This window comes from Puma concolor, chromosome A2, assembly GCF_028749965.1.
Source record: "Puma concolor isolate L17-30 chromosome A2, mPumCon1.1.hap2, whole genome shotgun sequence".
Classification (NCBI taxonomy): Eukaryota; Metazoa; Chordata; class Mammalia; order Carnivora; family Felidae; genus Puma; species Puma concolor.
In genome coordinates this window covers 48,213,830-48,238,133 of record NC_141668.1, presented here as the reverse complement: position 1 = coordinate 48,238,133, position 24,304 = coordinate 48,213,830, and the positions used below count along the sequence as shown (strand labels likewise).

Genomic DNA, 24,304 nt, shown 5'->3' with positions numbered 1-24,304 from the left:
GAGAAAGAGAGCCGGGAGAGAGGATGAACGGTCTGAGAGCTAGAAAAGGGGAGGGAAGAGTGTCCATTCCAGAGCTCCTCTCTTCGGGAGTTCCTGGCTGTGATCTGAAACTGTCCCCCTATGCAAAGGGCAGGGAGAGGCCAGAGACTAAAAGAAGAGATAGATCACTTCAGATTGAGAGGTGACAGTTTTTGTTTTTCTTCTTGTTTTTTATTTTTTATGGATTTTTTAAATAGTATTTTTATTTAAAAAAAATTGTTTTTAATGTTTACTTCTGAGACAGAGCATGAGTGGGGGAGGGGCAGAGAGAGAGGGAGACACAGAATCAGAAGCAGGCTCCAGGCTTTGAGCTGTCAGCACAGAGCCCGACGCAGGGCTTGAACTCACTGACCATGAGATCACGACCTGAGCCGAAGTTGGATGCTTAACTGACTGAGCCACCCAGGCGCCCCTACAGTATTTATTTAAGTGATCTTTACACCTAACATGGGGCTCGAACTTGGGACCCTGAGATCAAGAGTTGCATGCTCCTGTGACGGAGCCAGCCAGGTGCCCCAGCATACTGGGAACAGGTTTCGTTTTTCTTTTTTTAAATGTTTATTTAATCAGGGGAGAGGGAGAGAGTCCCAAGCAGGCTCCACACAGGCAGCGTGGAGTTGATGCTGGGCTTGATCTCATGAAGTGTGAGATCTTGACCTGAGCAGAAATCAAGAGCCAGAAGCTTAAACAAATGTGAGCCACCCAGGCACTCTGGGGACAGTTTTAATAAGCAAGGGAACTTACATAAGAGGCTTGTCTCAGGCGGTAACAATACGAGTAGATCTCCCTCTGCCAAATCTTAAAAGATTATATAGAGGCCCTAACTTAGGTTCAGCCTCCTATGTTGTCTAGATGTTCTCAATACCACTTAACTGTCTCAAGGCTGTATCCTTCAGGCGGCTTCAGGGATCAGGGACGGGAAGCAGAATGCACATTTTAAGGACAGAGGACGGGGTGAGGAGCCTCCAGATTGCTTGGGTCCAGCTAGTGAGTTAACCTGCAGTTAGGACTCTTCAGTAACCTTCTCCAACAGAGTGTCAGGTGACTTGAGGGTCAGATGTGGAGTGACTCAGTTTGGGGTAAAAAAGATCGTAAGAGTACCTAGTTGCTTTAAACACAATGCCAGCGATGTTGATCTTTGCAAAGTGTGAAAATTAGGAATTGTGATTTTTTTCTCCTACCGCCCCCCCCCCCCAAAAAAAGGAGGTGTAAGTATTTGGCAGAGGGAATATTTTGTTGAGTTCAAGAAAGATTTTAGGGAGGAATGTTAAAGAAATGCTTGTGATTATTTTTTGTTATTCAAGTAATAAATGACTTTTTCTTAAATGACTTTTTTTTAAGTACTTTTCCCCCCCTCTTTAAGTCCTCTTAGTCTGGACAATTCAAAATACTTGCCTGGATTTGCCTCAGAGATGGCCTTGAGAAGTGTCTTCTCAGCCACTCAAACTGAGTGGTTTGGTTTCCGGGAAGACAGTATTAATTTAGTGGCTCTGCATTGTTGGAGAAGTTGTATTTAACTCTTAACATTTTAACAGTGTATTAAGTTAATAGAACAATAAAAGTAATAAAGAGTATATTCTAGGTGGTCCTACTCTTTTGCCATCTAAATATTTACTAAGATTTATGATTTGCTTGGTTCTTCCATTTTCTGATAGACTGATTTTGGAATCTCCAGGCTTCTTGACCTCTCAGCACCTCCTAGATTATTGTTACTTAGGTGTCCTTTTTATCTTAATCTTTTTAAACTGTACTCCTCAGCATTTTACCTTAACCGTAGGCCCTTTCCTCGTAATGCTTTTTGGTATGAGCTACCTTTTTATAACTAAAAAAATCTTTGACATCCAGCACCCAGATCTTGGTTTCTAAATATTTAGAAGTAAATCTCTAGGAAAAAGGAACCAGGGCCCCTGGGCAAAATGGCTGATTCTAGGGCTAGAGCAGAGAAAATAAAGAAAAGCCTGGAGATTGTGTATTGTCTGAAAGAAAGGAATTGTTCAAAAACCAAAAAGATAAGGTTATATCAGAGGGACACAGGAGCCAATCTCAAAGAGCTCCCAATGAACAATTTAAGTAACAAAATTAGTATAGCATAATACTGAATTACACCCAAAAGTATAATAAAATAAATATATCAATCAGTAAATGCATATAGAATTGTAAAAGTTTAACCTGGAGACTGAATCCTAAGAGATTTATTTAAAAAAAATTTTTTTTAATTCCATATTCCCATTACCGGTGATATAAAAGAATTTTCTTCCAAAATTTTCTCGTGTGCCATATATACTCTCTGATTTTAAGTACTCCTAAGATATACTAAAACATACTGTATGTGGCACATGTATAGTTTGAAATACGTGATCTTAGTTTATTGTAAATATTCCAGTGTGTCTGAGAGGGATTTAGGGGAATGAGAGCTACTGTTATAAGCCCAGCAACAAAAGACTTTATCGTTTTTTAGATGGAAAATGTGAGTTAATTCTGATATTGTGTTAGGTTTTATACTATGGAATTCTCTCAATGAGGGGTTCTACCATGAAGTCTTATTTTCTAACTTTAAACATTTTATGTTTATTATATATAGAGAAGAGAGGAGTTGAATATTTATTAACAAAAGACACTTGGACTCTGTATGTTACCCCTTATCAAATCACTAAGAAAGATGTGTGCTCTCTTTTGAAATTGAGGTAAAATTGGTACATAACATTACGTTTAAGTTTCAGGGTGCATACTGTCTTTGCTCAATGCCGTTCTTTAAAAATTTTCGGTTTGCTAATCAACATGGTTTATCTACATTTGTTTTGATTCATTGAGAATCTATATATTTAGTGTTAAACTTGTTAAGTTCATACCTAGTATTTTATAGTTTTGTTACTGTTACGAATGGCATTTGTTTTTACCATTTGAATTTCATACTGGTTTTGCTGGAATAAAGAGAAGCTATTGCTTATAGGTGAATCCCTGGATTTTCTAGATTTACAACCGTCATCTTCAAATGAAGATCATGTTTTCAAGTGTCATGTACATGTTTTGTTTCTTTGTCTTATTGCATTAGTGTGAAGCTTAAAAACAATGTAGATAAAATAATCATGCCCGTTGACATGCTTGTTTCGTTCGGTGTCTAGTATTTCACTGTTTAATAGAGGCTTGCTTTGAGTTATGGTAAATTATCTTTATTGTATATGTATCATTTTTTCTCTTTTTTATTTAAAGCAAAAACAGCTTAATTTTACGAAATGCTCTTTTCTCTTATTTGTTGATAAATTAGGTTGATTTTTCTAATGTTTTAGTTGAGTTCTGTTGGTTTCTAACGTGGCTGGATTGAACTCCTTTTGATCATGTGTTACTGCTCCATTGAAGCACTGATACCAGTTATGTCAGACAAAGATTATGCTGCAAAATGAATTGGAAAGCTTTCCGTCTTTGCTCTGGGATAATTTACCCCAGGAAGTACTGTTCTTTTCATATCAGAGTTCAACTATAAAACCGTCTACCTTTTTAAAGGTAGATCTTTGGCAGTCTTTCTAACTTCTGTGATCATTAGTATATTCAGGTTTTTCTGCTTCCTGAGTCCATTTAGAAAGTTTGTATTCTGCTAGAAAATAATCCATATCCTCTAAATTTCCTAAAAATTGCCATAGAATTGCACGTATAATATTTCTTGACAGTTGTCTTAATCTTCTAAATATCCTTTATATTGCCTTTTTTATTCAAATAAATACTTTTGGTTTAGTACTTTATGTGCCTTAGGCTAGCCAAAAAGGGCATATATTTCATTGATATTTTCAAAGAGCTACTTTAGACTTGTAGATAAAGGTACTAACATGACTAACTTTATACTAACTTTGTACTAACTTATTAATAAGTACAAATTAAAGCTGCTTCACTTTTTTCCAGTCTTTCCATTTTAATAAAGGTATTTTAGAAATAGAAATACTTTTCTTGTAAGAGGGTTAGTTATAATTGATGTTTTAATGTAAAATGTTCTTTTTGTTATTTTCTAGATAACTTCTCATTTCAGTTTTTAATCTGCTTGACTCAGAGGTTAACTAAAAAAAAAAAAAACAGCCTTTTTTTTTTTCCTTTAATGTTTATTTTTGAGAGAGAGAGAGAGAGAGAGAAACAGAGGTTCTGAAGCAGGCTCTGTTTATGCCAGCAGCGAGCCTGATGCGAGGCTCAATCTCACGAACTGTGAAATGATGACCTCAGCTGAAGTCAGACGCTCAACAGACTGAGCCACCCAGGTGCCCCTAAAAAAAAAAAAAGGGGGGGGGGCGCCTGGGTGGCGCAGTCGGTTAAGCGTCCGACTTCAGCCAGGTCACGATCTCGCAGTCCGTGAGTTCGAGCCCCGCGTTGGGCTCTGGGCTGATGGCTCAGAGCCTGGAGCCTGTTTCCGATTCTGTGTCTCCCTCTCTCTCTGCCCCTCCCCCATTCATGCTCTGTCTCTCTCCCAAAAATAAATAAATGTTAAAAAAAAAAAAAAAAAAAATTAAAAAAAAAAAAGTCTTCTTAATTTCAAAGATGCCTTTTTTGGAGGAAGGGATATGTGTAATGAGCAGTCATTTTGATCTTGATATTAGAGAATGCTGCTTATAATATCTATGTTATTAAAATTTATTCATGTTTTCTTTGTGGCCGAGCACATTGTCGAGCTCTATAAATCGCGAATGTATGAGAAGCATGTATGTCATGTAGAGTAAAAAGTTGACATGTTGTTTCTTTTAAATGTTTATTTTGAAAGAGCGTGCATGAAAGCAGGGCAGGGGCAGAGACGGAGACAGACAATCTCACGCAGGCTCTGGGCTGTTAGTGCAGAGCCCCATGCAGGGCTTGAACCCATGAACCACGAGATCATGACCTGAGCCAAAATCAAGAGTCCGATGCTTAAATGACTGAGACACCCAGGCACCTCTACTTATTATTTTTTTAATTGCATATGTATGTATGTACCTAGAATAAATTGAGGTTGATTGCATTATTGAAATAGTCGGTTTCCTTGCTTATGTCTGGTCTATATCGTCTGACAGATTTAGGAAGAAGTTTGTTACAATATACCCTCTATGGCTGTAATTTTATCAATTTTTTATTTTATTTACAGTGTCTAGTTCCTTTTGGTGATATTTGCCTTGGCTAGCTGTATATATTTCATAGCTGTATTATTTGCCTAAATATTTATGATGTATTTTCCTTTTGGATTGGATCTTTTTGTATTATATACTTCTCTCTTCTACTTTACCTAATAATCTGGTTTATCTGATAATATTTTGACTACTGCTTATCAAAAATTATGAAGGGCCTGAGATTTTCCTCTTTCTGCAAGCTGACAAGTTAGCCTGCTACAGTTTCATGGATTCTGGCAGAAACCGGAATCAAAGGACTTTCATTATTATTACTCACAGCAATAGCCAAGATATCAGCATTTTCTTGTGCCACTTCCTCCAGCCCCAGTTCTCTGTGAGAAGAGCCAGGTGGTATCTGCACGTTCATTGAGTTGCTTTGCAGAAGAGGAGCCCTGAGCATGGTTAGGGAACCCAAATCTTTTATTGTGGGAAATAAGCAGATCTACTCTTGGCTCTGGAGAGGACACTGCATCTGTCTTCCAAGGCTGTTTGCTCTACAAAGATCATTGAAAAGACAGTCCAAAACATGTTGAAACGTGAAAGACCTATGGAAAATTATCTCCCAACTGTTTTTTTATTTGCATTTGCCTGCTATCTTTTTGCTCATCCCTCTCATAATTGATTTTAATTTTCTGTTTGAATAGATAACATGTTTGCAGTGGTTCCAAAGCAAAGAGATGCAAAGGATATCCAGTGAAGTCCCTCTCTCACCTCAGTCCCTTATTCACCCTTTCCAGAGGCAGCCAATGCTATCAGTTCTTGGGATCGGTTCTTGTGATTGCACATGCAAATATATATACACATAATTTGCCCCCAAACTTTTTACATGGTGATATCATGCTGTAGATGGTTCTGAACCTTAGGGTTTTTTTCATAATACAGTATATCCTGGAAATTATTCCAAATGAGCATTGTTCTTTATAATTACCTTACATTTTATAGATGGGTGAGTCACAATTTATTAATTAGCCCATTGTTAATGGATGTTAAATTGTTCCTGGTATTTTGTATGTGTATGAGTGGGTATATGGGATACAGTCCTGGAAGCCTTGCTTGGTCAGGGATGTATGTGAATTTGTTATTTCTGATAATATTTCTTTTAATTAAAAAACATTTTTTTAATGTTTATTTTATTTTAGAGAGAGACAGAGCACCAGTAGGGGAGGGACGGGGAGAGAGAGAGAGAGAGGGAGGGAGGGAGGGAGAGAGACGCAGAATCTGAAGCAGGCTCCAAGCTCCGAGCTGACAGCACAGAACCCTGTGCGGGGCTCAGACTCACAAACCACAAGATCATGACCTGAACTGAAGTCGGTGCTTAACTGACTGAGCCACCCATTTCTGATAATACTTCTAGTTTAGTAATACTAGTTTAGTAATACTTCTAGCTCTAATAATACTGAGTGTCCCTATTTCTGATAATACTTCTAGTTTTACCTTTAGTGTAGAGCTGGAGTGATTTTGCTAGTATTTTATTTAGGATTTTTGCAAAAATGAGGTTGGACCAGTTTAAGGGTAGTCTTTTTTGAGTCTTAGAATCAATGTAATGCTTGCTTCAGAAGAAATAATTCAGATTTCCTTTTTCTATGTTCTGCAGCTGTATAAATAGCATTGAGACCATCTGAACTTCAAAGGTTTGGTGTAACTCCCTATGGAAGTGTCTGGGCCTCATGCTCTTTGAGGATCACTCTTAGACAGCTGTCTCTGATTTCTACAGAAATTGATCTATTTGGATTTCTGTCTTTCCCTCCTGAAAGTTACATATTTCATTGCTGCATATTGTTACTAGCAAATTTAGTCTCTTACGGATTTTTAATTTTCTGCCCAAATGTGATTGTTTTCCCATTTTTTTCTTAACTTCTGTATCTGTGTTTACTCTCTTTCACCCTTTTTATTATTGCCCTTAGATTCCTTTGGGTCTTTTTTATTTCCTGTTTTAAAACTTTTTCGTGGTGCCTTGGTGGCTCAGTCAGTTGAGCGTCCGACTTCGGCTCAGGTCATGATCTCACTGTTCGTGGGTTCAAGCCCCACATCAGGCTCTGTGCTGACCGCTTGCTCAGAGCCTGGAGCCTGCTTCGGATTCTGTGTCTCCTTCTCTCTCTGCCCCTCCCCCACTCACGCTTTGTCTCGCTCTGTTTCTCAAAAATAAATAAATGTAAAAAAAAAAACAACAAAATCTTTTTCCTGTTCTTAGGCTTTTTAAAATCTTATTTCTTCTGGTTTCCTTAGATGTGCTTGTCCTTGTCTGTTGTATTGGGAGTATTCATTTCTTCCATCCTGTCTGCCTTCCTTCCCTTCCTTTTTCAGCATAAATATGCAAGGGTATGAGTTTTTCTCTGATATTTTAGCTCTGTTCCATAGATTCTTTTTATTCACTGTTTATTTATCACTGTTACTTTCTTTTTTTTTTTTTTTTTTTTTTTAATGTTTGTTTATTTTTGAGAGAGACAGAGATAGAATGCGAGTGGGTTAGGGGCAGAGAGAGAGGGAGACACAGAAGCAGAAGCAGGCTCCAGGCTCTGAGCTGTCAGCACAGAGCCCGATGCAGGGCTCGAACTCACAAACCGTGAGATCATGATCTGAGCCGAAGTCGGACGCTCAACTGACTGAGCCACCCAGGCGCCCCTATCACTGTTACTTTCTTGTTGTTTAGATATTTTGTGTTTTGAGGGCTCTCTTCTTTAAGTTAAAAGTTATGTGAGAGTCTTTTAAAATTCCCATGTGTTAGGTGCCTTTTCCCTCCGGTTTTGCTGTTTTCTGGTTTTGCTGTATTGTGATCAGACGATGTTACCGGTACTATTTCTGTATTTTAATTTACTAAGTTTTTCTTTGTGGTTTACTATGTGGTCATTTTGGCAAATGTTCCATATTCGTGTTCAATTTAAAAAGTCTTTCATATCCATCTTGTTTTTCAATTGATTTGTCATGGACTGAGGTGAATTAAAGTTTCCTTCTGTTGATGTTTCTATTTTTCTTTGTTTTGTCTATCATTTTTTGCTTCATAGATGCTGTTATTTGTTTGATGCTGTCATTTGTTATTTATAATTACTATATACCTTAGGTACAAATTGCATCTTTTAGTATTTAAAGGGTCTTGTGTCTCCTTTAATGCTTTTTGGACTATATAACTTTGATATTAAAAGTATAATAATAATTTTTCTTTTGTTTCTATTTGCCTGATAAGTGTTTTTTCTTCCTTTTATTTTCATCTTTCATCTTTTTGTTTCAGATATGCTTCTTGTGTACAATACAAGGTTAAGTTTATTTGGGATCTGGTCTAATCTTTTTTTTTTTTTTTTTTTTTTAACTATTTTGGGTTAGTCCATTTACATTTAGTAATATAGCTAGTTTTAATTCCGTCATTATACTTCCTGTTTTTATAGCTTTTTAAAAACATTCCACCAATTGGCCAGTTTTTCTTTGCTCCATGTTTCTTCTTTTAATTGAGAACAACTGCGTTTCTTATTTTAGAGCTTTTTAGTTCATAAATGTAACTATATAATAACCTTGATGCTCCTATTTTTATATTCTGTTAATTTATTTCTTTTTAAAAAATGTTTTTTAATGTTTGTTTATTTTTGAGAGAGAGACAGAGCACGAGCAGGGGAGGGGCAGAGAGAGAGGGAGACACAGAATCTGAAGCAGGCTCCAGGCTCTGAGCTGTCAACACAGAGCTCGATGCGGGGCTCAAACTCATGAACGGTGAGATCATGACCCGAGCCTAAGTCGGACGCTCAACCGACCGAGCCACCCAGGCGCCCCAAGAACTTTTATTTTTTATGACCAGTATCTGCTGTAGGATATACTTTAAATAGTATTGGGTTTTCATGGCTAATTTTTCTCGAGGACTCCATGTGTCCTTCAAATATGCAGCTCTAGTTATATTTTCATTTTCGTAATGTTTTCTTGCATTTTACTTTTGGCTGTAGATAGCAGTTGGAGCTCTTGTTTTCAGTAGATACCTTTTTTGTCCCCGTTCAATTCTTAATAGTTTCTTCATTTCCAGCTTATTTTTCTGGTTTCTAACTCCTTCTGTCCCTGTGATTTCAGGAATTTTTCTTTGTGCTTCTTCTTAGTTTCCACCTCATTTTCATTTTATAAGTTGTTTTTCCCCTTCTTTTTCATCTTCTTTCCTGAGCTGTAATATCTTTGCATGTGTTCTAGGGTAGTTACTTCTCTGTGTTTTTGTTTGTTTGTTTGAATTCATGGCAAATAAATTCATGTTGAGGCTGGATAGTAGCTATATGATGTTCTGTTACACTATCCAATGCACATATTTTATAAAGCTGGCGAATTTGGTGTTGTTCCGTCACTTATCTTGTATTACTTATTTTACTTTGTTCCTGCCCAACCTTCCCTTGATTAATGAAGTTGCTTTCCCTTCCCTCCAAGTTAATTAACAACTTTTACTCGGCATCTTGTTTTTCCTATGATAACCTTACTTTAGTATGTATCTTTGAACATATATTTCTATTTTATTCTATCAAAATTAAGGGTTTTCTTTGTGCTTTCTGCCATTCTTGTTCACTTTCGTCTCCCCGACTTCTCTCCCGTGTATCTCCCAACTCCTAGATGTTGTGAAATAGAGTTTACATTCTGCATCATTAAGTTTACACTAGTGAAACACTGTTTTTATTTCAAAAACCTATAGTTACATTACAGTTTCAGTCACAGTATTCTCTATTTAAATTTTACTTATACATGTTTAATTCCCACTGCTGTTTTTTATACTCTGTTTTTTTCTATTTGAAATTTTTGTGGGGTTTTTTTTTGGGGGGGGGGTTCTTGGTTTTTTAATGTTCTTTTGTTAGAAGCATTTCCATGAATAATTTCCTTAGATACCTTTCATGGATTATTCACTTAATGAGTATAATAACATTTGGATGCCCAAATGTTTTTGGTTTGCCCTCCCACAGAATAACTATCTTTGCTGAATATAGGATATTGCTATTTCAGTTGTTTTGTTTGTTTTTTAAGTGTATAAAATTGTTCTGTGCTGTGACTACCAGTATTCTAGATGAGAAGTCTGGCTAACTCATTATTTTTTTAATTTTAAGGTTTCCTGTTCTTTATGTTTGGAAGCTTACAGGTTGATTTTGTGTTTTGAAGGTTGGAAATTGTATTTTTTTTCCCCCAGGATGCATCGATTTTAGTATTTTTCAACCTTACTCCCATCTGTAATCAATCCTGCTTAAAACTTCATGAACCCTTTCAGTTTAAAACTCATTTAGTCAGCTTGGGGTTTATTTTCTTCTAGTATTTCTTTGATTAGTATTTCTTTCTGTGTTCCTTTTTCTCTTTCTGTAATTTCTTTTTGAAAAGTGTTTTTTGTTTGTGTGTTTGTTTTTACTTAAGTAATCTCCACATGCAATGAGGGGCTTGAACTCACAACCCTGAGATCAAGAGTCGCATGCTCCTCTGAGTGAGCCAGCCAGGGGCTCCTCTTTCTGTAATCTCTGGAATTTCAGTAATAGAGCTGGATTTGTCCTCTGTGTCATATGTTTTCATTCATGACATGTTGGGGCTTTTTTGGAATGACGTGATATGTATTCTAGATTGCTAATAAAGTCGTTTGAGGTTTCTTTTCCTCTTTCTCTGAAGTATTAACAAAACATGGGTTTTGGTTCTAGCAACTTGTACTTATAAAGTGGTTGTCCCTCCATCCCCTCCATCCCTTCCTTGCTTCCTTCCATTCATTCTTTCTGACACTGCAGTAAGCGTCTGTTTCAGTTCTTGGGCTGGTTCACCTTCATTCACATTACTGTGTGTACTTAGTTAGCTATGGCCCTTCTCCGTTACATCATGTTAGCTGTTGTAGAATCTCTCGACACACATGTAGATCTTAGCATTACTTTCTTCTCTGATAGAAGAAGAGCTTAGTCGATCATTAACTTGACACACTAAGCCCTTTTTGTTGGAAGGTGTGAGGAAAGAAGTTTCCCTCTTCTTGGGTGTACAAGGAGAGTGTTATCCTCAGCCCAGCTCTGTGGCTTTTTTCTGGTTTCTCAGTGTCGAGGCAGCCTTGTTCCCTTGTCCGTGTGAGAGTCACTCAGATACTGCTGACTGCCTGGGCAACTTAAGGATTGGTCGGTCAGCCTTGAGCAGATCTGCTGAAAGGAAATAGACCTTCCAAAGCAGTGTGTTTTCCCCATCCTTAGAAAGATTTTTTTAAAAAACCCTTTTCATACTTGCTCTTTCTTGATTTTCATGTGACGCTGGGGCACTTTCATTACCTGAAGTTCAGATGAATCTAGGTTTAGATTCTCCATGATCCGTCAGGTAGTCACCGTTATTTTAGTAATTTAGTAGCAGGATAAGAGGGGATCAAGAAAGAAGTCTGAGTTGTCAGTGTTTCATGACTGTTACTATCACAGCTACTGGTTCACCCCTGTTTGCTGTTTCCAGATACTTTGAGTTTCACACTCTGTTTTCTCAGGAGTGGACATTTTAAATAGCTTTCCTGTGCATACATACTTTTAATACTTTACTCATATATACTAATAAACCTGTAAGTATTTGTTGGCAGACTCAGCATATGTCCAGTACTTTCTTGTTGATTGGCTGATAACCTCATGGGTAAAGAATTGAGTACACTTAACAAAAAATAGATCTGAGCTCATCTGAGTCACCAGACTGCAAACAAAGCCACTGAAGCAACAACTTCTGGGCTTTGGGGCGTTTTCTCTGTTTTTGGCTGTTTATTTGTCACTTGGTGTTTTCTCTAGTCTCCTGAGATCTTTTGCTTCATTAGTTATTCAAAAAATGTTTATTGAGCACTTGCTGTGTACAAAACACTATGCTACTTGGTAGAGTAAGCAGAGCATAGAGGGTTCTCTGGCCTCATGGAATTGACTGCTTCTTTATTACAGAGATTACAGAGTACTGACTACATCTGACTACATTCTCAGAATGTAGACTCATTCTACTGTTTGGTTTACACAGTATCAAAGTGAGGTTTTTTTCAGTGAGTATTTTGAAAATGAGAAATTTCACCTAGAAACCTAAATTTGCAGCTGCCTTAAATATGTAATATCTGGCTACACTGGGCCCTCATTTCTACATGGCATTCTGCTATCATAGCAAGTGCCCCTTTAGATAGGACTGTGTACATCAGTTTTAATCCATAAAACTGAGGCCTACTTCATTTGGTATTTATTGTCACAACTGTGCTGTTCTTTTTCTTACAAAATGATTAAAAAGATGAGCTACTTCTTGAATGTCTTCTTGCTATCCTTCAGGCATTTGAGTTTGTGACCTTTGTATAATATTTATTAGTCAGCCTGCTAATTATCTTACAGCTTCAGGAGGAAGCAGAAGGGAAAGACACCATGGTTTAGCTTCAGTCAACAAAAGGAGTAGACAGACAGACACATTGTAATGCTCTTTCTCAAATTCATTCTAACAAAGAGATAGAATCCTGGTTTATAAATCTAAAAAAAAGGGGAGGGCACCTGGGTGGCTCAGTCGGTTAAGCATCCAACTCTTAATAATGGCTCAGGTCATGATCTCATGGTAGTGGGATCGAGCTGCACATGCTGAGCAGAAGCCTGCTTTGGATACTCTCTCTCCCTCTCTGCCCCTCCCCCATGTACAAGTGCACGCGTGCTCTCTCTCAAAATAAGTAAACTTAAAAAAAAATCTGATGATAGTTCTGACATGTGTTTTTGCATGTTATAATACCATTTGAGTTGACATGTTTCAGTTTACTTCAATAATGCTGTAGTAAAATGGTGTTTATATTCAGTTAACGCTTAGTTAAAGCTTTGTAAGTATTTTCACATTCATTAGCTCTTTTGTTTTTAATCATCAAAATAAAATATCATATGAGATACAGGTATTATGACCTGCAATGTAGTTGAAGACAAACGAGGCTCAAAGAGGTTTGCACATTGTCCAAAGGTCAAGCCTGTTCTCTTTCCACGAGGCCGCCTTCCATTTGCATTGTCTCATTCGATCTTCACAACAGTCTTAAGAGACAGGTGGAACGGGTTTCATCATTTCTTAGATTGGAGAAAACAAACTCAGAGGAAGAGTCCTTTCTTGGCAGTTATCACATGCTAGTGTTCAGAACATGCCTGCTACTATGAAGCTACACTGCTGGACGTTGAACAGGTCTCCTGTAATTCTTACCACTCCCCCGTGGGATAGGTATTGTTATTCTCATTATATTCCCCAATAAGTGGACGAGTTGGAACTTGAACCTAGAACTGTCTATAAGCAACACTGGGTTTTTTTTGTTTTGTTTTGTTTTTGTTTTTGTTTTTTGGTGGTGGTTTTTGTTTTTTTTTTTTTTTTTTTTTGCTGCGTCATATTACAGAGCTTGCTTGACTCCTTTTTATTGCCATTAAGAGCCTGTATTTTAGAAGTACACAGTGGTAAATTAAGCTTGAAAATCAGCTTTTTGTATTTTTAGGACAGGTGTTTTCTCTGTGCAGTGTGATTCAAAAGCGGACCAAACTTAAGTTTAGTTCAAAGTATATTCTGTTTTTGTATATATTCGGCTGTTTTAAAATAATTCTCTTGCTCTTTAATGGGCATAACTTATTTAGGAAAGTACTTGTTTAGCATTTAGCAAATCAGTGTATTGGTTGTGAATTTTGTTTATTGTTGATTTGTGACAGAGAGGGGCATAGGAAAGTTACCTTGATTTGAAGATTGGGGAACAGTTTGGTAACCTAACAATTACTTAGGTTGACTTGTGTGACTTTTGGCAGCTTGTTACATACCTAATTTTATATAATACCCAACCCTAGCTAGCCTTTTAAAGTAAGTTAAGAACAAAAAGCCCAAGAAAGCTAAATCTATTGAATATTGAGTTTATGTTCCATTTGTATATTTTACCCTTCAGAGTTTGGGTTCCATTGTATTTTACTTACATTTTCTTGGAGAAGGCACCAAATGTCTATTTCCAAAAATATTCCCAAGAATACACATTTTCCCTTAAAAGTCATCAGAAGAGTCACAAGTTCCATCTACCCACTTCTAAAGAACTAACTAGTCTTCATATTAAATTGTTTCTAACAGTGCAGATGAAAAGTAGCTATATGCTTAGTCAATTCTCCGTTATATTTAAAGAAAGCATTGATGCAGTAATTGTCAGTGGCACTGAGGCAGAGGAAGCCAGTAATTTCAAGCTGAATGAGAGTGAGTGTCTAAAAAGGATAAAAGCATAGGCTGACCATGGACTTTGAGTTTTAGTCACTTTAATAAAGGTCATTCCTATGTTTTTATTTACATATTTGTCTCATAGTGAAAATGGCAATTTCCCTAAGTATCATCTCTAGTTCCTCTTATGATATTTGAGTACAGTAATAGCTCACAGATCTATAATCTAGAATATTAATGTTAACTTCTTCTCTTAAGTCCATTAGAGATAAATTTATATCTGAAAGTATTTATTAATAAACCTTGTGAGTCCCTGTTTTTCATTCTTTGAGTAATTGCTTCTTACTAATGTTGTGAATTTTTTTAATTCTTGATTTTTCTAGGGATTATTTCACATTTCAGCTGCTTTTGTTTTCTACTGCTATCATTGAGGGTTCAAGAACAAAAAATAAGTCTTCAGGTAAAATGCCTGATCCATAATAGTGCTTGGCATTGTATTTTGCTGAAAAGGTCATATAGCTGTTTGGATGCTTGATCTGAAAATACAGTTGTGATGACTATGAAATTTCCGCATGGAGTTTTCTTGGCTGCCTCTAACAGAGTTGGTCTCACTTGTTCGTTCATTCTTTCTTTCTCTCTTTCTTCCTCTCTTTTTCTCTTTCTTAATTTTCAAAAGGATTTTGGCCGTCTGCTTTTTTTCGTGTTGTCTTGATCTGCAATAACTATGGCTATGTGCTTGTATCTGCTAAATATTTTAATTTTGCATTTTTGGCTGCTTGAATTTTAAGTAATGTTGGGCGATGCAAATTAAGAGCTTGAGGCTATAAGTGAAAGAGTAATCTACAGAAGTTTTTAATTAGCTTATAAATGTATGTTCTTTACCTATTATATATTTTCAGGTTTGGTATTTTACTAACATTAAAATTTAAAATTTAGTTTCTCAGTTGCACTGACCACATTTGAAGTGCTACTTTCAGGCCATATGTGGCTAGTAGCTACCAGACAGCACAGATAAAAGACTGTTTCTGTCATCATAGAAAGTTCTAATTGGACAGGACTATTTTCCTGTCCAATAGAAGCAAATAAGCAGTAAATTGTAAGCTCATTTCTGATGATACCAGTTTTTAGAGCAGTTTGATAACTCCAGAAGCTAAAGCATGTGATCAGTCTTGAGCGTACATCCTCTAAGTTAATGTGCCATCTCGATCTTGAGTATTTCATACCTAAAGTTGTCTGAAATAGTTCATTTGCTTCACTATTCTATTTTAAAGTGAAATTACTTCTTGTAACAAAATTCATGTAGTAAACAGCCCACTGATTTAGCCTAATTTTGAGTCCTGACCCCAGAACTTACTTAGGTTAGTAACTTCTGGTAAGTTACTTCTTTGAGCCTCAGTTTCCATATCTATAAAGTGAAGGTAACATTAGCTACCTCATAGGATTAATAAATAATATTAACTATATGTAAAGATATGTCACAGAGTGGACATTTATAATACTTTTAAGTATAGAATGAAGCCAAAACATTTAAAAATTAAGTGATGTTGCTTGCATGAATTTGTGTTCCAAGCCTTGAAATTTATAATGGGTCTCTGGAAATGGTTAGGTCGAGTGTCCTATAAAAGTTTCTGGTGGCCATGGGATTATTTATGACATCATATAAAGTTAAAACAACTAGAATACCAGAGTGAGGAGAAAAAGAGATAGAAAAGTGAGCAACTTTGCTTTTGGAGAAGTTCGTAAAGTATTTTCTGATAACAATGGCAATAAAAATGAATTTTTTGTATAATGTTTTCATAACTTACCAAGTTTTTCACATAATTCTTTAAAATTTCATGTCCATACTATTTTAGGTACCTTTATTGTATTAATATTAGGGGAAAAAAAGAATAAAAGGAAAACTCAAAGATGGCCAATATTTTGGAGCTTATATAGCTAACTGTGAGGATGGAAATTCATATTAAGTTTTCAACTTTAAATCTTACACTCTTTCTTCTTCAGCATGCTTGTTCCATTATTAGCAGTTGTGTTTCTGAGGCAGGGGTGTATTTCAGAACCTCTAGGGATGGAGCCCGGGTGTATGTAATTTATTTTCTTCTGTGTTGAGACAGAATGCATACCCAAGTGATTCTGGTGCCCACCTCTGGTTAGAAATCATTGGTCTCTTCCTGGTTGAATTCTTCTTTACCTAAATTAATGCTTGCATCATATGAATAAGACAGAAGAATTAGCGTGATAAGCAATACACTGGTTTAACTTTCAGTGTTCCAAATGTTTAAGTAGGACACCAGCAACGATTGAAAAAGCAACACAGATTTACTTTCCTCTTCACTATCTTTAGTGCTTGTCCATTTGTCAGTGCTTGTGGAGAGCGGGAATCCAGACTAGCTCGCTGTGAAGTGAAATCTATTAGTGTTCCCTCCTCTGATAAGAACTTTGGCTAGTTAGTAGCCTGCCCTCAATGTATTGCAGTTGTAAACTGTTGACTCCTTATTGCTTATAGTAGGAAAACATTTATGAATGTTTTCAATTGGCTGGCTAAAGATTTTTATCAGTCTTTTCCCAGCTGTCTTGAAGATGCTTCAGTATCCTGGATTTAGTGGTTTTTCCCAGCCGTATATAATCTGAATGTTTCACAACTTTTCCTTTGAATGAGAGGACAGTGTCATAATGGAGAGGGAAAAGGGAATATCCTAGCAAACTCCCACGTAGGCAAAAATAAATCATGTTGCATAGTGAATTTTAAAAATGAAAGACCTTTTCGAACATAAAAAGACAGATTTTTATGGGAAGTGACATTTTCAAATTTGAAAATTAGGCATTTGCTATTTGAGACCATAAATAAAGTTTTTCAGTGAGTGAACTGTGTTTTGACTCAGTTGCTTATCAAAATGCAGTTGGATAGTGGCATTGTTAACGTTAGCTTTTAACGTTTTCTGAGTAGAGATCATTTCACTAGAAGCTATTTACAGTGGATATTGGCTGCTTCTGCATTGAAATTCGCTTGGGGTGTTCTTGTATATAGGTGTACCTTTCTTAACGTAGAAAATGAAGTTCTGATTATTTTTCATGACTGGGGCTTAGGGAGCTTATGATTAAATGGCTGACTTTAATATGGCAGTTTAGATTAAACTGAAATGATTTTCTTAACTTAGTACCTGCAAAGCATAACATTATATTCTTTAAATAAATACCATTATGTTAATTATATGCAGATTATATTTGTGTTGTACTGTAAATAAATTCACTTAAAAACAGGATGAAACCAAGGCCGTCAAGATACTAAAATTTTTTCAACTCAAAGATTGATTTTTAAAAACCTATTGTAAGAATTGAGACTTGGTCGTAAGTCACCATAAAAGTATTGTTAAGACAGCTATTTTTCTGTGAATAATGCATTCAGAAGCTTGTACTTGATGGATTTCGAGTTCTTTTCACTTGGTATTGACAATCTGTTACCTAGTAGTGTATGGCAAAAATAAGGCAATACTTTTTCTTTATTTTTTAAAAGCTGGCCTGTCTTATTTTCTTAATTTAAGATAATTGAGATTATACGGTTCATATTTACTTAAATCTAGAAGCAGTGTTAATGTATTCCAAAAGGTAGAAAACATGATACCATATTTCACCAATTCTAAGACACACTTCCTTTTCTTACATTAACTGCCCTGGAAAATGAGACGTATCTTAAAATTGGTTTGTGTCGTTTTAATGGTGGTATTTTTTTTCTTACTTGCTCATGTGTAAACGAATGGTACATGTTATAATCATTGATGTTTTAGGCTTGGTAAAAAGTGATCACTGATGTTTTGAAGTTTGTTGTAGAACTTAGACTCATTGTTACGATGCCGTATGTCTTTGTAGTGGAAGAAATCTATGCTGTGACTATACCATATTATGTGGAGTTACAGACCTTTACTAACATCTCTTCCTGTTTCCTTCACATCCACTCATTGCTATCACCCTAGTGTCAAATGGCACAACTAAAACAATTTAATAGTGAGTTTGATGTACTTTATTCAAGAGAAAACAATGCATGGATTGAGGGAGTATGGTACATCACAAGCACTGCCCAAGGTATTTTCTTACAGGATGTTGGAGGAGACAGCACTGAAACAGGGCACGACTGGCTAACAGGGTCCTCTTGCCTAGGGTAATGTAAGCTAGCTAAAGCCAAGTTGGAAGACTGTGACTGGTGTTAAGTTGCCTTGACAGTGAGGTGTTTTCCATAAGTGCAGGATGATGTAGGTTTAGATTTGTGACATGGGTGGGGCCAACTGGAGTGGCCTCATTTTGTGTGTCCCAGCGTAGCGATCAACAGTCACTAGTTAGGTTTTTTTTTAAAAAATTTTTTTTTTCAACGTTTATTTATTTTTGGGACAGAGACAGACAGAGCATGAACGGGGGAGGGGCAGAGAGAGAGGGAGACACAGACTCGGAAACAGGCTCCAGGCTCTGAGCCATCAGCCCAGAGCCCGACGCGGGGCTCGAACTCACGGACCGCGAGATCGTGACCTGGCTGAAGTCGGACGCTTAACCGACTGCGCCACCCAGGCGCCCCAGGTTTTTTACATCACACTGGTTTCCTATCTGTGGAAAGCCAGCCAGAACAATAACAGCAAAATGGAGATCAAGAAAAGGAGGAAAGACTTGGGGTCAGGGTTGGGGTGTGTAGAGTGGAGGTAGGGATGGGACCTCCAGGGTGAAGAAGAGAAAAATGGGGATAGCACATTAGGGCGCGTGTTAATGAGCAAGCAGCATTTTCTGTTTATCCAGCTTGACTTATCCTGGTCAAATCTCTGGTTGTGATATATTAGCTTGTGAACTACCCAGCAGTTAGCTAAAATCATCTCAGTCGTATCCCCTAGATTCTTCTTGCCGAGGCCTTTTTCTGCAGAAGTTGCCCTGTTACCCCTCCAGCTTTAGGGGTAAATTATCTGCTGGTATAGACCCAATAAAGGCTGTGTTTCCTTCTAATGTGCTGTCTCAAAATGAATGACTAAATGGGGAACTACTTCTTATGGAAATGAATTTTTCTACAAGGAATGACTACAGATATATGCACAATTACATTCGCTGTTTTTTATAAGAGGTATGAGACTACCAAACAAATACTTCATTTTAGGAACTTTCCTACCTTGCTCTGTCGTTCAGCATTTAGAGATTGGTGTAGTCTTTTCTCTTTATCCTATTTTATTTTCATTTCTAAACACAGTGATTTGTTTCTTTGTGGGGTAAATGTTTATTGCGTGTTCCTGCTTTACCTTTCCATCCTCTGCACTTGCTGGGTACACATTCTCCTGCATTGAGCAGCCTCTCCATACTCTTCAGTAATGGTGGTTTCAGTTCTTCCTCACTTAAAAAGAGTTACAAAGAATTATCTGGCTAACATACTCTATTTTATGCAAGATCCTTTGAAAAATTAAGCTTTAACATTAATAAAATACTTAAATTTCCAGTATAAAACCTAAATTGAGGGTAACTTTTTTTCCAAAAGGAATTTTTGCTGTGTAAAGGGCTTTATTTACCGGTCGGGTGTTTTAAACACTCTGCAGGGCCCTCTGGAAGCCACTCTAATTGCTGCCTGGTGTGGGCCTTGCATTGTCCCAGAAAAGGATTAAGAAGAATTGTTGCATGCCTGAAATCCTCAGGTTTCCAAAAGTACCTTTCGGAATCTTCGGATCTTCTTGAGTTAAGCAGACCTTTTAAAAGAAGTACCATATGCAGGGTGATTTCTTTAACTTAATCCAATTTTGCTATTTTAGAATTTTATAAGACACTTTTTTTTTTTTTTTTTTAAGAGACAGGGACAGTGTGAGTGGGGGAGGGGCAGAGAGAGAGGGAAAGAGAGAGAATCCCAAGCAGGCTCTGCACTGTCAGCACAGAGCCCGATGCGGAGCTCAGACTCCCAAAATCGTGAGATCATAACCTGAGCCGAAACCAATAGTTGGACGCTTAACCGACTGAGCCACCCAAGTGCCCTGTTATTTTAGAATTTTAAAAATTATAATAGTAGTTTCATGTCTCTTCAGCCACATTACGCTCTAAGGTTTTTTGAACTATCTTAGGCAATAATTAATAATGATTAGTAAGAGAAGGAAAATGGATTCCAAATTGCAAATAACTGACTTGATGATAAAGTTTTCTAGCAAAATCCTTTGCAAGTTAGAGGACTCTGTACTGTTCTTGCTTACTGAAATGCCTCAATGAAATGGAAGTGGAAATAAGAGATGCCGTCTATAGGTAAAGGTAAATATTATTCACTGACTTACGAATAATGTGTTAAATATGGTTGCCAAGTTTTATGTATTTCGGACAAAATATGGCAGTCACCACTCTATAACGTTCCCATAATTCTTCTTTCAGTTTTATTGTCCTGAATTCATTTTTCTCTTTCCTCAGAGGATGTACTGAGTAAAGATGCTGGGGAATGTGCAATATGCCTTGAAGAATTGCAGCAGGGAGATACTATAGCACGACTGCCTTGTCTATGCATATATCATAAAGGGTAAGTTTATTTTTATGTTGACCAAGTTGATAGTAAAAAGATGCTTCTCGGGGCGCCTGGGTGGCGCAGTCGGTTAAGCGTCCGACTTCAGCCAGGTCACGATCTCGCGGTCCGTGAGTTCGAGCCCCGCGTCAGGCCCTGGGCTGATGGCTCAGAGCCTGGAGCCTGTTTCCGATTCTGTGTCTCCCTCTCTCTGTGCCCCTCCCCCATTCATGCTCTGTCTCTCTCTGTCCCAAAAATAAATAAACGTTGAAAAAAAAAAATATTAAAAAAAAAAGATGCTTCTCAAAGTTTCAAACATTGTTGTTAGTGCTGAAAAGTTTTCTTCTTAATTGAAACCCCCACCCATTTCTTAAAAAATAACAGCCTTTGTTTCCTGCTAGAACTAAGATTTGAGCCCAAATATGTTTGTATTCAAAAATCTACCATTTGTTAAACGTTTACTGCTACCCAGGCATTGTCCGTAATGGCTTAGCCAGGCTAGCCCATGTACACCTTGTAATAATCTCATGTTAAAATCGAAGGGATAAGCCAAGGGACCATAGGAAATCTCCCCAATGCCATGGCTAGTAAATGGAAGAGCTGAGATTTTAGCCATGCCTATTTGACTCCCAACACCCATCTGGATTCTCATAAAAAATTCTTGGTTTCAGAGCAACACAGGAAAATTGGGGGTAGAAAATTATTTAAAGCAAACACAAAAATCTAGAAAACTATAACTTTCGAACAATAAAAGGAATAAGGTAGAATTTTATTTAAAGGTAGGGGGTGGAGAAAAGCATAGAAAGCACAATAAATTATACAAAATAAAGAGACAAGAATAAATGTACTATCAGCATAATTCTAAATGAAACAAACTCACCAGTGGAAAAGAGCTTGAAAGATCAGGATATGCTGTTGATGAGTAACACTTAAATATAAGGATATAGAAAAATATGAAAGTGAGGGGATACAAAACTGTATCCAGGCAAGTATTAACTACAGGAAAACTGACAAAGCTAGAATAATAGCAGGCAAAATAAATTTTGGCAAAAATATTATTAGTATGATATGATAAAAGTATATATAAAATTCAGTTTTTGGTGAACCTAAGAACAGAGTCTCAAGGTAAAATATTTATAGAACTGTCAGAAAAGAATTCACAAATATGTCATGATAATGGGAGATTTCAATACAGTTCTCATTGTGTCAAGCAGACACAAAATGAGTCAAAACCTAGAAGAATGTAGCAACAGAGTTAACAGGTTTGTCTGATGGATGTGTGTGTATCTGCACCCAGCAATTAGCATCTTTACTTTTCAGGCACTCATTACATATGCAGAAATTGATGGCATACTAGGCCATACAGCAAGTTTGGCAAACTATGAAAAATTATACCATACAGAAAGCGGTTCTTTGGCCACTCTTAGATGTCAGTAATAAAAGATGAATTATCTTCACACATATTTTTAAGTAACTTGTGGATTAAAGAAGAAATCATAATGGAACTTAGAAACACTTGGAACTGGATAATAATGAAAAGTCTTGCCATTTTTCTAGAGTGATCCATGGAGAGTTTGTGTTAGAGTGGGGGAAAAAAGACTGGAAATCATTAAACCCAATTCTTCCTTAAGAATTTAGAAAAATGAATTAACACTGAATAGAACAAGAAAATAATAAAGGTTAGAGAAGGGAAAAAAAGGAAAAAAAAATACACTAGAGGCCAGCAAAGCCAAAAGTTTGTTTTTTGAAGACTAATGAAATAGATAAGCCTCTGGCAGGATCATCTCTAGGAGGAAAAAATGAACAATATAGGAATGACACATCAGGCATAGTAGAAATAAAAAACAAATGGAAAAATCTGTGAGAAATTTATTTACTCTTCGATTTAAAGAAAACAGGCAATTTCCTTAAGAACATTATTTTATATATTATTCATTATATATTATGTAATATATAAGTATATTTATTATGTTACTAACTATATATCTCAATATATAGTAATTACCAAGATATTTAAAAAAGAAACAGAACACGTGAATTGACTATAATAACTATTATAAGTAATTATCAAGAAAAACTTTTTAAAAAACAACAAATATTAAAAAATAAAACCCCAAAACCTAAAAAGAGGCCTACAAAATTGGTCTGACAGCAGGTTCTACCAGACGTCCAAAGAACACCATGTTAACCATTGTTAAACTCCCCTCAAGGTAGGAAAGAATGGTAGGTTCCCCCACTTATTTTGTAAAAATAGTATAAACTTGATACCAGAATCAGACAAGGAGAGTATAAAAAAGAAAATTAGAAGGTACTCTCATTTATGAACATAAATCAAAAAAAAAAAAAAAAAATACTAGCAAACCAAATTCATCAATATCTATCTGAAGTAATGCCTCATGACTAAATTAGACTTATGCTAGGAATATAAAGACATTGTAAGATTAGAAAACTTACATATGCAACATGTTAATAAAGGAGAAAGACCATATTATCTCAGTAAATGAGAAAAAATGCATTACAGTTCTATACTTGGGTATTAATGATTTCAAAACAAAAGCAAAGAATAGATGTTAGATAAACTGTTAAAATTGTTAACAGCTTACCAGGGTTTTCAAATATAAGCTCAACATGAATGTTAGTTTCATTGATAACTCAGTAAGAAAAAATAAAAGCTTTTTTTTTTTTAGAATAATATTAACACCCACAGAAACTACAATAGCAGTAAGCTATGTTAAGAATACATCCTACAAAAGATACAAGGATTTTAAAACTTTACTGAAAGATCTAGAAGATCCAAAATGTAGAGGTATATTGTCTTGTGGATAGGAAGACTCAGTGTCATAAAGATGTCACTTAATCCCAAATTAATCTATATAGTTAATATTATCCCGTTCAAATCTCGACTAGTTTTTTCATGTAACTTGACAAGTTGACTCTAAAATACACATGGACCAAAGAGTCCATATGGCAAGAACAGTCATATTCACAAAGAAGAAAACTGCTGGGGGGTGGGGGCTTCCCCTATGCAGATACATTTTAAGACTATTAATTAAGACATGTGTGGAAAGGACATAGGAATAGAGCCCATAAACACTCACGCATATATGAGAGACATCATAGCACAGGGGTTAAGAGCCTGGACTCTTGGGAGTCAAGCCTTCCTCCCAAGGTTCAAATCCCAGCCCCTCCACTAATTCACTGTGTGATCTTGATCAAGTTACTTAGTTTTTCCCTCCTTCGATCTATAAAATGAGGCGACAGTACCAACTTCATAGAGTTGTTTTGAGGTTTGAAATGAGTTAAATTTTAGAAAGTCTGGCACATGATGGATAGTATGTAAATATTTGTTAAGTAAATGAAAAAATTAAAAAATTGATTTGGCAGTGGTGGTGTTATAGCAGTAGAGAAAGAATGAACTATTCAAAGAATGGTACTGAGATCACTTGGTTATTGATGTAGAAAAACAGTTGAATCTTTATATTTGAAATAGGAATTAATTCCCGATTGAACATATGCCTATGGAAACCAAAAAAAAAACTCTTACAAGTGTTGGAAA

General features: G+C 36.4%; 1 protein-coding gene across 2 annotated transcripts in view; it reads left to right on the top strand.

The window, feature by feature from the left end:
• Window positions 1–24,304, top strand: part of ZNRF2 (zinc and ring finger 2) — a 98,719-nt gene that overhangs the window by 62,002 nt on the left and 12,413 nt on the right. Inside the window, exons 3-4 of one of the 2 annotated variants that reach the window (XR_015245875.1) lie at window positions 14,642–18,590; window positions 18,822–20,654. Coding sequence is in view for 1 of the 2 variants with exons in the window: in XM_025929301.2 (XP_025785086.2) it covers window positions 20,661–20,766 (106 nt within the window). In the remaining variant the exon portion in view is untranslated. The other variant, XM_025929301.2, reaches the window with a different exon arrangement.